At 36.0% G+C, this 12,950-nt stretch overlaps 1 protein-coding gene and 1 long non-coding RNA gene across 12 annotated transcripts in view; one reads left to right on the forward strand and one right to left on the reverse strand.

Annotated features, from left to right (window-relative positions):
- Pex5l (peroxisomal biogenesis factor 5-like) overlaps nucleotides 1–12,950 on the reverse strand; it is a 221,911-nt gene that overhangs the window by 94,492 nt on the left and 114,469 nt on the right. For 4 of the 10 annotated variants that reach the window (XM_005383055.2, XM_005383056.1, XM_005383051.2 and 1 more), the window contains one exon: nucleotides 1,898–2,002. The exons of 3 other annotated variants lie outside the window; for them this stretch is intronic. In XM_005383055.2, coding sequence (XP_005383112.1) covers nucleotides 1,898–2,002 — 105 coding nt within the window. Of the gene's footprint in view, nucleotides 1–1,897; nucleotides 2,003–4,293; nucleotides 4,360–12,950 lie in introns of all 10 variants that reach the window. 3 more of the 10 variants (XM_013513609.1, XM_013513606.1, XM_013513607.1) reach the window with 1 other exon arrangement.
- LOC102014569 lies at nucleotides 1,982–12,075 on the forward strand. 2 transcript variants are annotated; one of them, XR_001233808.1, is made up of 4 exons: nucleotides 1,982–2,252; nucleotides 2,942–3,051; nucleotides 10,366–10,417; nucleotides 11,873–12,075. It is a non-coding gene; the product is annotated as an uncharacterized LOC102014569 (long non-coding RNA). The 2 variants fall into 2 exon arrangements; XR_260685.2 differs by having other exon boundaries at nucleotides 1,982–2,216.

Raw genomic sequence — 12,950 nt, forward strand, 5'->3', positions numbered from 1 at the left:
ATAATTGTATCCCAGCTGTCACTGAACCAATTCCATAAAATTATTAACACAACAGGTGCATTAAGTTTTATGAATCATATTTCTCTGTTTGTGGATTCATAAACTGGCCAGTAGGCAATAAGAAATATGATGTATCAGAGAAAGCACTATATTACCTTCATGCAGTAAAATTGTAACTGGTACCTCAACACACTTAATGCAACATTAGACAGGGATGAAAGAAAGAACTGGTACACACACATGTTCTGAATATGAGAGAATGGTCATAATCACAATTTTTAAATTAAAAAATGAAAATATTTTGTGATAAATTTCAAATTCAAGCTTAGATTATGAAGGTGATTTTGAACATCTGGAAAAAGATTACTGAAAAGTGTGTAAGAAATGCATAGTGTGGGAGACAAAATTTGTCCTAAATTGTGATGTCCTGAGATGATCTGTTGTGGTGCAATTATGCCAACATCAGTAATAACATACATATGTTAGCCAAGAATTCTCCAAGTAGAATTCTCTGAGCCAAGCAGTTCTCACTTCCCCATTATGCGCCTGAGGAACTGTGGATTGAATATTTCAGACATGGGCTTCACAAAGGTCTGACTCTGATGGGCAAGACATCCAGCAAAACTACATCTGCTTTACTACGTAAATTAGAACTTCATAAATTTAAAGCAAATTTCAACTATTACTATGTGTCACTGAGAAGCAGCACCTCTTTTTATGCATTTAAAGAAAAAAACCCTGACAACATGAAATTTATCCTGAGGTCCCGGTAATCTTTAATAACCAAAAAAATTATTCAATTTTAGTGTTATAATTTTCATTACTTACAACATAGTATTTAGAATAAAATAAAACCACACATGTTGGCAGCAGCTGGAGCAAGATCTGCTGATATTCTAAAAATAAGTTGCCATAATTTAGCTTTTCATATAAATGCCTTTCATGAGGACTGTAAATGGACATTTTTTCTAATCTGAGACATGTGTACATAATAGGAACTGAATGACTGCATTTACTATTGCATTATGGAAAAAATGAAATGTTTAAAATAACATTCTAATCTAAATTATAAGATAAATGCAAGTAAAAATATTTCTCATTTAAGAGTTTAAAACTGATAGCTCCACAGAGTGGTGATGAGTATATTATATATATTTATGTAGATTTTACAGGGTGTTTCAAAAGTCCCTGAGGACATACAAGATCCACAGTCTCAGCATGTCTTTGCATACAGATCCAAACAGGCTTTTCTGCACTTGTGATAACAAATCCTGAAAATGGCCCTCATGAACTTATAATAGAGATGGTTTATTGTGGTGGCGGTGGTCAAGATTACAAAGTGTAAGCAGGGCCACAAAGGCCATTTTCTTCATGGGGACTCAAGGATTTCTGACTCACTCCTGTAAATTAGTTATCCACATAAATATGTATAGACAGATATGTAGTATGCATAGTCACAACATAAATATATTTCACATTTAAGAAAATTTAGATATTCTACTGGTAAACTGACATATGTATACAATATAACTGTTTATTCACAGGAATTTGATTTTTTTTGTTGTCGTTCAAATGTACCATTAGCTTAATTGTTACTTGTTTCCCAAAGTTGTTAATGAGACTCCTTTTACAGAAACAACATGTTTTACAGTATTTGCTTGTATAGTTTTAAAACTAAAGTTGAGTAATGAAAATTAAAATCCATGAACAAATAGCTAAGTAAAAATTTTTTTTAGCAATTTTCTTTTGCATTTATATTTGTACAGTTGTTTCATTGAAACTGTCTTTAAAAAAATTGGTTCCAGAGTTAACGTTTTTTTTCCTCTAGTTAATGATCATATTGTCTGATATATTGACATATGTCAGCTTCCTACAGGAACCCTATGGGTCTGCCCACCTGTGATGTCATAGTAAGGAGGGGCTTTTCTTCAGCAGACTCCTCCCTCGGTATCTCCTTCATCACCATGGCAACAGCCTTATCTGCCGCCCTAGAGCCTTTACCCTATAACAGTGAAATCAACAATGGCTGTGTCAGGAGAAATCTTTAACTTAGATTATTACAAGATACTCTAATGTTTAAAGAGCAATCCGACATAAGTGAAGAGGCAGGCGGCTGCTGCAAGTGAATCTTGAGGCTTTTGGCTGAGGAGAAAACACAGAAAATCTGAAAAAAGATTATTTGTGAACTTTCACCTACTTTTTCACCTTTATAACTGGTATATTATATTTAATTTTAACATAGTATTTTATAGGTATGTATTTTAAGGCAATTAGCATAGCAAACTTTTTTATAGTATCAGTTTGAAAACAATAGTGGTTGCCTGGTCTATGCATTTATAAATTATTATTGTATAATCCCTAAATATTTTGAATGACAGGAGTTTGGGAGAGAGAGATTAGGATCAGAATCTGACTCCCACAGATGGCTTTGGTTGGGTGGTCTCTGGAGTCCTTGTCATTTTTTAGTGGATTGGTCATAAAATGTGTAAAAATGTTACAAAACTCTCTAAGAATTATTCAGTAGTTTGATATCCTAGGAATTTGCCCAACTTGATTTATGAAGATAGTAGGAATTACTGAATCATGATAAAAAAAAAAAAGAAAATTGCCACTTTCAAATGCTTTTGAAACCATGGGATTTAATAGAATTTAGAAATGGCTTTTAGTCAGAGAACGCTGTAAATCCAGGGGCAAAAGATGATTAATATTGAAGCAGTGATCTATCTGTATGTCTCTGTACAAAGCAGAATCTTGAATGTAAAAGGGGATGCTGGTTTTCTGACTTTTGAATCTATAAGATTATTAAAATTTGAGCACAGATATAACATATGAAAAAACCCAAATATTACCTTTCCAACTGAACTAGAAAAATCTCATACTATGTAAAAATTAAATAATCTTAAATACTTCAAAAACAAACAAACAAAAAGTATCTTCTCAGGTCCTTGGCATACCCTCTCCAGAGGAAATCATTTTCTTCTAAGAGCACGTATAAATGAATGTGCTATAATTCTACTTCAAATATGAATGCAGCATACAGAGATATCACAGGTAAGGAAATAAAAAAATGAACATATGGGGATGTGTTGCCTGAAACGGGAGTTAAGAGCTATGGTCAATATTAACTCCAGAGCTTAATAAATCTTGATAGTTTCTATGCAACAAAAGGGGATAGAATTACATCATTATCGTGGGCTTTACAAGGGTTTTAAGTGTTTTGAAGGCAAGTTCGCTCTAGGGAGCAAAACAGTGTCCATTTTCTCACACATTGACTTTCTAAAATGTAGCCAGTAGCAACTTTACGAGAACAATGAAAAACTTTTCGCAGAGTTAATAGGTTTTAAAATGTGTGAATCTGTTTACAATGCTGAAAGTTTGTTTCAGTTTAAGAACTAACATTTAATGAAGAATAATGTATTATTTTCAAGATGCACGATCAAATACTAGAGATTTTGTTCAGCAGCTACATTGGTAGTAATTTTTATATGTGTTCTAAAAGATTATGCGGCCACAATCCTAGAATAACTGATTTCTGGAAGAATAAAGGGAAATTTAATGATTCATTGTATAACAAATCAGGGTGCATGATTCCAGGTTTCTTCTTTAATGAAGCAACGTAAACTTCCTAAAACGGAAATGCATACAATTCTGAAATCCGGGAAAAGAGTTATCATGATACTACTAAATTGCTTAACATTTTTTAAATGTAAAAATTATTTGTTTGAAACAGTACATGCCATAAGCGTAGTATACCTTTATAAGCTATGCTTATTTATAGGCTATATGGTTAATAACAAATATTTTTGCAGCTTGTTCTTTCAAAAGAGCCAATCATTTCTGAAGAAGTCTTTCCATGCTCCAAGAAGTTCTAATAAAATAGCAATAAACAAAGTGGCATGCTTATATTTAAATTCCTGCTACATTTGTAAGAACAAATCTAATGTTACAAGATATAATTTAAAAAATAATAATTCAGATTCTTCAGCTAAGAAAAAACTGTCAATTGATTAGCATCTCAAAAGCTTTCAGGTCAATTTTTCAGTATGTCACTTATTTGAAATGCTACCAATCCATAAACTATAGAGATTTTTTTTTTACATGTGCAACTACAGTAGCTAGAATTAGCAACGGACATGCCATTTTACTTAAAAAAAAAAAAAAACAAAAAAAAAAAAAAAAAAAACAAAATAAATTAGTCCTTTCATGCTGAACTCTAGAACAAAGCAGTGGTCCGCTAGAAAGGATGTATAATAAACACATGCGGTGCTTTTTATTTCTTGCAGAAAAACCCACCAAAGCCAGGGTCAGGTCACTTTTTTGAAGACAGTGCCACTTTTTCTTCAAGGTAACACCTACTACCTGAAAAGAGTCATGACACCCATGTTAGTGCCTGCTAGCAACTTTTTCTTCATAGCCTTTTGGCTTTTGAGATAATACCCCATGAGCTTCACTGCTTTACAACTGTGGTACAGTCTGAGAACAGAAAGGGCAAGTTTGCCATAATGACATTGCCATGGCTTCAGAGACAGTGTCTAAAATCCTGCCAAGTCAAGGCGCACATTGACATATATATGAAAGCAAGATTCCCCCCAGATCTTATTGCCACTTCTACATAATAATGTCAAATCAAGCTGTTATTTGTCTTCACCATTTATCTTTCAGAACTCAGAATGTGACTGATAATTGATTCAACAATTCATAAAACTACTAAACTTTGCTTATCAGCAGATCTGTAGGGCTGATAGTAATTTAGTATGCAGGTATCTTTCCTTTTTGAAGTCAGTGGTTTAAAACATTTAAAGTAATATATCTGCATAATTATGCAATCTTCAAACCCAATTTCCTAAATACAAACACACCAAATAGTCAATATTGTTCTATTAAAAACAACATGAAGACAAAATAGAGAATATACACTGGAAATACACTCATGTATATGTGTTTTATACCCTTTAGATTAAACTCGTACGCTCTTACATCATTCTTAGCAAGAACAAAAAAGAACAGTGAAACTTTAGAAATTATCATCCTCCAGTGATCATTTTAACCTATTTCTTTTCAAATAATATTTGAAAAATCAGTTTATAGACTACTCCTTGTTTAAGATCTTGAGATATTTTTGACTGTCTGGAACACACTATCAGCATAAAGGGAAATGTATTTTCCTTGGTGTTTTGCTGTGGAAAATTCTTTGATGTTTCCATTTCTTTTATCATTTGTTTCTTCGCCAATGAAACATATAAATGATAGCCTTTCTAATGAATAATTCTTGAGAATATTCTTTTTCCTATCTTCTGTTATACAAGCAGGCATAAATGAATGAAACATAGGGAGTACAGCGGATGACATTAACATTTATTAAGAAAGCCTAATGTTGGTGCACTTCTTTTCTTTTTTGTTACTATGGAATGGAAAATTCAGAGTACAAAATATTGGACATCACAGGAATCTCTCCGGCTGGAATCCAGGCTGTGGAATCACCAGATGTCTGTAGATGAGGAAGTCTGGCTGCAGTCCTGTCTCACAGGGAAGGGAATGAAACTATTTTGAGAAGCTAGCGAGTACTGGACACTGGGAGGTGGCTGATGCAATTTTATTTGTTTGGCTTCATAATAACTCTGGGTAGATATTGTATTTTATAGATAGTTGAGCCACTGAAGCTCAAAGAGGATGTGATTTGGCTAACAACTCAAAATCATTTTTGCTGAGCCAAAGGCTCAGGGATCCAGACCTGTAGCCCAGGGGCGTCTGCTACATTCTCTACCATACATACCCTTGTTGTCTGGGTGAAGGAGCCAGGGGCTGTCCTGTGTTGTGAACTGACTGTCTTAAGTGTAAATCGTTTGTGATCACAATCAAATTTTAGGTAGCAACCACTGTCGGTGGTTAGTTACTCAGATTAATTAATAATTGCTAATTACTCAGACTGAATATAAGCAATCCTCCCCCATGGTGCTGGGGATTGAGCCCAGGACCTCCTACAGTCTAGGTAAGCATTTTCCCACTGAACTTACTCCCCCAGCACCCCAAGCCTTTAAGCAAACATTTTTCTGTGAATATTTCTTTGTCCTTTTTTGAAAGAATCAGCTATCCATAATTTTACCCAGGAGCAAATTTCTAAAAAAAAAAAACCACTGTTCTTTTATCTTCATGAAAATCTAAACTAAACATTTCATATATAGAAACTTTACACTATAGATTTTAAGTTTATAAGCTTTATGCTAATTCTTAATGCTAATTAAGTGCTATTATGGTAAGATTATTACAAATGAAATGTTAATCAGCTTTGCATATGCTAAATATACAAATTCTGCACCCTTGGTTTAAGTACCTGCAGGAAACTGGCCACAAAAAAAAAAAGGAATCTGATGGCTGTTCTCATCTCACATGTAGAGCCAGGATAACATTCTTTTACGTGGGTATGCAAATGTCACAGTAAGTGTCACACTCTCTTCAAACCCTCTACAAGGGAAAGGTCGGGGCATTTCCCAGTGCCCTGTGCCTCCTGGTGATCCCTTCCATACCTTTCCCAGGTGAATGTGCTGGGAGATTTCCTCCAACATAGACTAAGGTTTAGATCATACTGGTTCTATTTTAACCCACTCACTTTTTAACCCAGCCAACAGAACATTTATTTTGTAGGTTTTAAAAGTGGTGAAACAAGAACTAAATCAGAGCACACTGCCGATCATTTCTAAACATCTTGAAGGAAGCACAGGTCTAGTAAATAATTAAGAAGCACGGAGAGAATTCTCTCTTTTAATAGGAGATCCTTATGTGGAACTCACAACTGATAATGAATTCCAAGTTGCTTCAGTGATTTGTTTCTAAGTGAAAATAATGTGATTTCTGATTCTGCAATAAGAGTAGTAGAGTTGTAGCAACTAAATTGGTGCCTGTCTAAAATAACGACCCAGGACATTTAAGAGGAAGACGTCCCAGGTACCAGTGTATTTCTCTCTTACTAATGGTTTCCCCTAACAGTGTTGCTACTTTTTTTGTTTCAATCACAGCTGCATACTTCTTAAAGCCAGCACCTTTCATAGGAAGTCTTCTGAGATTAATGAGGAGTGACTCTGATTATATTTGCATACTACATAACTCTTGTGCCTCCACTCCGGTCCGTGTTATGTGTTAACTGGCACTTTCTGTTTTGCCTTTCCAGACCGTGGGTGGGCGGGCCGGGGGAGGAAAGGGGAACAATCTCCATAGTCTTTGACTGCCAGCCTCCCCCCCCATAAAAGCTGTTAAGATGTGAGGCCCACCCTTTGCATATTCTCTTCCCTTGGGCTGATTGATGGGTGCTAGGTGGCAGTATGACTGTCACGGGCCGCTGGAACTTTTGCCTTCATGGGCCCATTCCTCCATAAAAGAAAAATTTTAAATCCTATTTTATGACGGCATTGTAATAAACACAAAACTATCCAGACTAAATTTATTATTTTACTTTCATTATTATAAAATAGTCCTTTTGGGGGTTCTGATTTTAAAAGCTATTACTGTAAAAACACTTTCACGGGCCCTTACAAGACTTGTGTACTCCATGCTGTGTCCACTATACCAGTGGATAAGTGTCCCTTCTCTCCGGTTGGCGTCTTCTCCTCACATGAGTGCTTGTTCCCGCTGCTGCTTCCTGTCCCTGGAGCTCCTGCCCGTGTCATCTCTGGGAGGTCTCATTTGGCTCGTTTCCTGTTCCCACTACTCTCACTGTTTTTTGGCAAAAACTCAGGGAGTCTTTCCTAATAGTATTCACAAGTCTTACTGCGCACCCAGTCAGTAGCTTTCGCCTTGTAGCCCTTAAAACACGCTCTCAAAAACAAAAACAAACAAACAAACACCTATGGGGGACTTTTAGGGTTGAGGCAGAAAGAACTGCTATGTAGTATTCATCCTCACACTTACAATTTAACCAGACAAGTCTCAGCACTGCATTCTCTCCTGCCTCTGTGCATTTCTGACCATCCAGGAGCAATTCTAAGCAAGTTCAGTCAACCTATGTGTCTTCTTTATTTAAAAAAAAAATCTGCCTTCAATGACTACAGTCAGCTATTCCAAAGCACTGCTTGCCACTTTTTTTTCCTGGTTACATAGCAAGTATGATAAAAACACAGTGAATGTTTAAATTAAAAAAATATAATTATAGCATAAAATACACTGCTGTGATTCCCCCTCAAAATAGTCTCCCTCATTTCAAACATACTTATCCTATCATTCTTATTGCTTTTTGAAGCAGTTCTGGAAATTCTCCTCTGTGCATGTCGTTAGTTGTGGTGTCTCGGTTGCCTCACTATCCTGAATTGATTCCTAACATTTACCTCTCATGGTCGTTTTGATTTCGGGGAACAAGTGGAGGTCACATGGTGCCAAATGTGGTAAATAAGGGAGATAAAGTCACTCTGAAACAACTTTAGAAGCTTACCTTTCTTTTGGATTGGATGACACTTAGGAGTAGCATTCACTGTATTTTTGATCCCACCTCACAAAGAGACTTATGAAAGAGGACTTCCAGAACTGCTTCAGAAAGTGGGAAGAATGATAGGATTCATGTGTTCAAAATAAGGGAAGAATAATTTGATGGGGATTAATGGCAATATGTCTTTCATGGTAATAAATGCTTTTAATTTAGACATTCACCATATATTTCGATCACACCTCATAGTTGGCCACTTGAGGAACAGACTGTCAAATACCCAAAATTCTTGAGCTGTGTGAATGCAGGTTAAGATTTTATTTATCCAATGCTTTATTTTGTAAAATGTTTTCAGTTCTATCTCATCATGATATTTCATAAAAACAGAGACTGTATTTCTTTGGAATCATTTTACATTTGGTATAGGTCTCTAGGCACATAATAAGCACACTTAGTACATGTATGTGTGGGTATCATTTTCAAGTTATTTAAAATACTGAAGTCACATGATATGGCCAAGTTTGATGGAGGATTTTTCTGAGTTAGATAAAAACTTTTATTAGACATTTACAGAACTGAAATAATTTCAAGCATACAAATAAAGATTCACTCAACTTAATAGTGTTGCCAGGTAAAGATGCTTAATATCGGATTTGAAGGACAGATAAATGTTTTATTAATTAAAACGATCCATTTGTGTACAATTTGCCATTTGTTTGTTCATTTGTGAAGGTTAAACACTCCTTCCACTTTACTATCACATGTCCCTAGCGAGCTTTCTTGCCACAGATGGACCAGATAACAATACTGAGTCTTTAATAACCTTTAACATGTGCCAAATGAGTGACATTTCCTGGGAGGTTTCCTTGGAATTATGTGATTCCACATTACCTGTGACTTTTTAATTTTTTTTTTTTTTTTTATCTCAATGATAACCTCTTTCAAGTATCCGCAAGCAAGTTTTTCTACTTCAGGTGGTCTGAACAGGTTTTTCCTTTTAACTTTTAGTCTTATATGGAGGATTACTAAATAATACGTATTTAACAATTAAGAAGTAAGTGTAGAATAAGAAGTTTTCTTTCTTGTATAATTCTCAAACTTACTGTATTTTGACAGGTTTTGATGATTGTGTGAAATGTGTACCCTAAAAATGTAATCCCAGTTAAAGGGTTTCTGTTGTCATTTTTGATTCCTTGTCAGGTATCTCAGATCATTTGCAAACAATCACCTTCCTTTGGGATTAGTTTTAAGAAAAAGGAAAATGATTAAAAACACAAGGTCCTAAAGATTACAGAATTTTCTTTTAAAAAATACCCCCCTCCAATATGAGCGCTGTTACTTGCATAGCTGAGACTATGTGTATTCAATGGTGCTTTGGGCATGGGCGGAAGTGAGGCCTGGTCTCTTTCTGGAAGTAGGGGAAGAGGTCTGAAAGCCTGCTTTCTAAGTGTATGCAGGCGGCCAGGCTGGTGTAGTATATGGGACCTTTGAATGTTGGTGATAAGGAAACTGGGAGGATCCACATATCATTAATGCGTTGTTGTTATTCCTGATCTTCCACATTTTCTATGGTTGATAAATATTTCAAAGTAAATATAATGAAGAAGAATCTCTACAGAGAAATATGGGGGTCAAGGTAACGAAAAGTTTCCCTTGGAACAATACGGTTACCTCTGGAACTTATCAGTGACTAGGTACACATCCCCAATTTTTCATCTGTAGCAAATAAATATACATACCTGGTAAAATAACAGGAATTTCATTCTCCTACCATGTTGGGGGCCTTTAAATGATGAAGGTCATTATTTTGGAGCAAAGAGATAGAATTCTCTCTTTTTATAAAATTGATGAAAGACCGTATGTTAAATATACTGTTATGAATTACTGATTCTGAGACAGAGAATTTATCCAGGTGTTATGAGGTAGAATTACATTGCGTCTCTTTTTTGTTCTAGAGGAAGACTATTAACTGTTAAATTGGAATTCATCCTCTTATGAATATTTCAGGTAAATTCATTACTAATTAATGAGCCAGAATTGTGACCTTGGAATCTGACTATTCTGTGGTCAGCTGTGCGGTTTTCCTCATTTTCTGGCAGATGTAAGTGATTTATAATCTTGCTCCCAAGTCACCAAATGCCCCAGGTTTGTTGACATAACTTAGGAAAAGAAAAATACAGAAAGTAGACCAAATTTACAGCTGCTAGTCAAAAAGTTCTACAACTAAGGTCCTTACCTGCTTGACTTTCTTGAAACTTCTCCAAGACGGAAACTGAGGCTTTGGGAATTCCTACCCTAAAACTCTGGATCTGACCCTGACATCTCTATTTATCTTGATATTCCTCCGAGTGGCTTCAGCATTATGTGTGTTCATTCCTCTTAGTGCCTCTGGGTTCCTTGAAAGCAGGTGAATAATCTCTTTCATTTTGTGAAGTTAGGGAAAGTACAGAGCGATCTCAGAGCTCATAGTCATAGTCAGTGTGTGGCCAGCTGTGGCCAAGGTAATTTCATGCTAATGGAGCTAATGCCTCTCTCAGCGTCAGTGAAGGAGAAAGGACAGTGGCTACATGGCCTGCTGGCACCTAGGCTGGGACTGGACTCAAGAGAGGAAGAGTTTCAATCTCAATTCTGCCTTTTATAAACTATTTTTTTCTAAGACTTCATTTTATCAGACAGGATAAGTAGAATAAGACTGAATTACTATCTACCTATGAAATAATTCTATGAGAATTAAGTGACAGTACATATGAAAACACTTTCCACAATGCCTGGCACATAATAGGTACCCTGTAAATATTAATTGACTAAAAACTGTCATTGCTGAGCTCATAGGGTCTGTTGGCCAAAAAAGATTCAATGTTGTGTTTGCATCTATCACGGAGTAAGTGGCAATAGTTCCAGTCTCACAGGTATGGTATTCCATCACTGGAATATACTACCATGCACCCATTCAGCTGTTGTGGATATTCAGATTGCTCCTACTATTTGGCTAGTATAGAGAATATTATAATGAACTTGAATGTAGAAGTCACAAGAAATGCAGAGGGAAAATAAATGAAACTGAGAAATGGATGCAAAAAGAGACTTGAATAACAGTGATAGAGGCATGGAGTGATTGTGGTGTGGAAAAATTCTTATCCATGAGCAAATTAAGAGGAAACCTGAATCTCTGCAGCCAATAAGCAAACACCAGGGTTGAGATGACAAATCAAAAGGGATTAGTAAGACACAGAAATCGCAGCTCAGATGACCAGGATGCTAAATCTAGCACCACAGATAATGAGAAAAGTGCTTCTAATGAGCTGGCATCAAGAACAGTTGGAGGTTGAGTTTTGACCACTAAAATTTCCTATACTGATTGTCTATACCCTTCAATCTCAGAATGTGATTGGGTCTAGAGATAGGGTCATTGAAAACTGAAAGATTTTGGAGGTGGATGTTAACCGAATATTTCTGTTATAGGAAGGTCTTTGGGGGTGGATACTGATCCAGTATGGCTAGTATTCTTATAAGAAGAGGAAATTAGTATGCAGACATGCACTAAGAGATCATAGGAAGATAAAGCCAAGAAGAGAAGCCTCCCAGGAACCAACTCTGCTGAAGTTTGATCTCAAACTTCTAGTCTCCAGAACTAAGAGAAAATAAAATTTATATTGTTTAAGTAACCCAGTCTGTGATATTTTATTGAGGAAGCACTAAAAATTGACACAGTAACTGAACAATCACTTATGTATGACTAAAAAGTGCTCTTAGTTTTTTATCTATTTTGGCTTAAATATATAAAATGTTCCCTCAGAGCCTCAAGTGTTCAGTGATGGGCTGTTGGAAGATGACTGGATCACTGGGGTGCTATAGTTGACCTGTCATCAGGAGGCAGGGCCTGGTTAGGAAGAGGGAGGGCTCTGGGATGGGTGGTGCGCTAGACCCCTCCCTTATCTCACTGCTTCCTGGTTGCTATGACATGAGAATCTGTCCTCTGAAACAGGCCCTTCCACCAGTCTGTTTCTATTTGACAAGTAGACCATGAACTGAAGCCCCTGAAACTGTAAGCCAAAATAAACCTCTTCTCCTTTAAACTGGGAGTGTTGGGTATTGTGTCCCAATAATGAGAGAAGTAACTAAGACAGTGCTTTAGACAACTGTTTAGAAAAATCCAAAACAATTCACTGACAAGCCTAACTTAAATCTTTTAAGCGAATTCCTTTTGTGGTTTCTAATCTGATTAGACAGATTTTAGAGGTACTAAAAGCTAGTAATTCTGAACACTTGGTCACCTATGATGAACTATGACCTACTTGTCTTGGAGAGCCGTCCAGATGAAATTGAGATGAAGGATGAAGACCGTGCCTGGAGTTGGTCAGTTACTGCCAACAGGGACTATTCTCTCTCAAACTGAACTAAGATCTGAGCCACATACACTCAAATTATAGTTTGGAAAAGTCAAATTTCTTTTGATAGTGTCTACATAGGAAATCTCTAAGGATATTTGTTTCCAACTAAAGGTTTACTAATATACATCTATATATCTATATCTATATAT

The sequence above is a fragment of the Chinchilla lanigera genome, unplaced genomic scaffold, assembly GCF_000276665.1.
Source record: "Chinchilla lanigera isolate Chin_1 unplaced genomic scaffold, ChiLan1.0 scaffold00019, whole genome shotgun sequence".
NCBI lineage: Eukaryota > Metazoa > Chordata > Mammalia > Rodentia > Chinchillidae > Chinchilla > Chinchilla lanigera.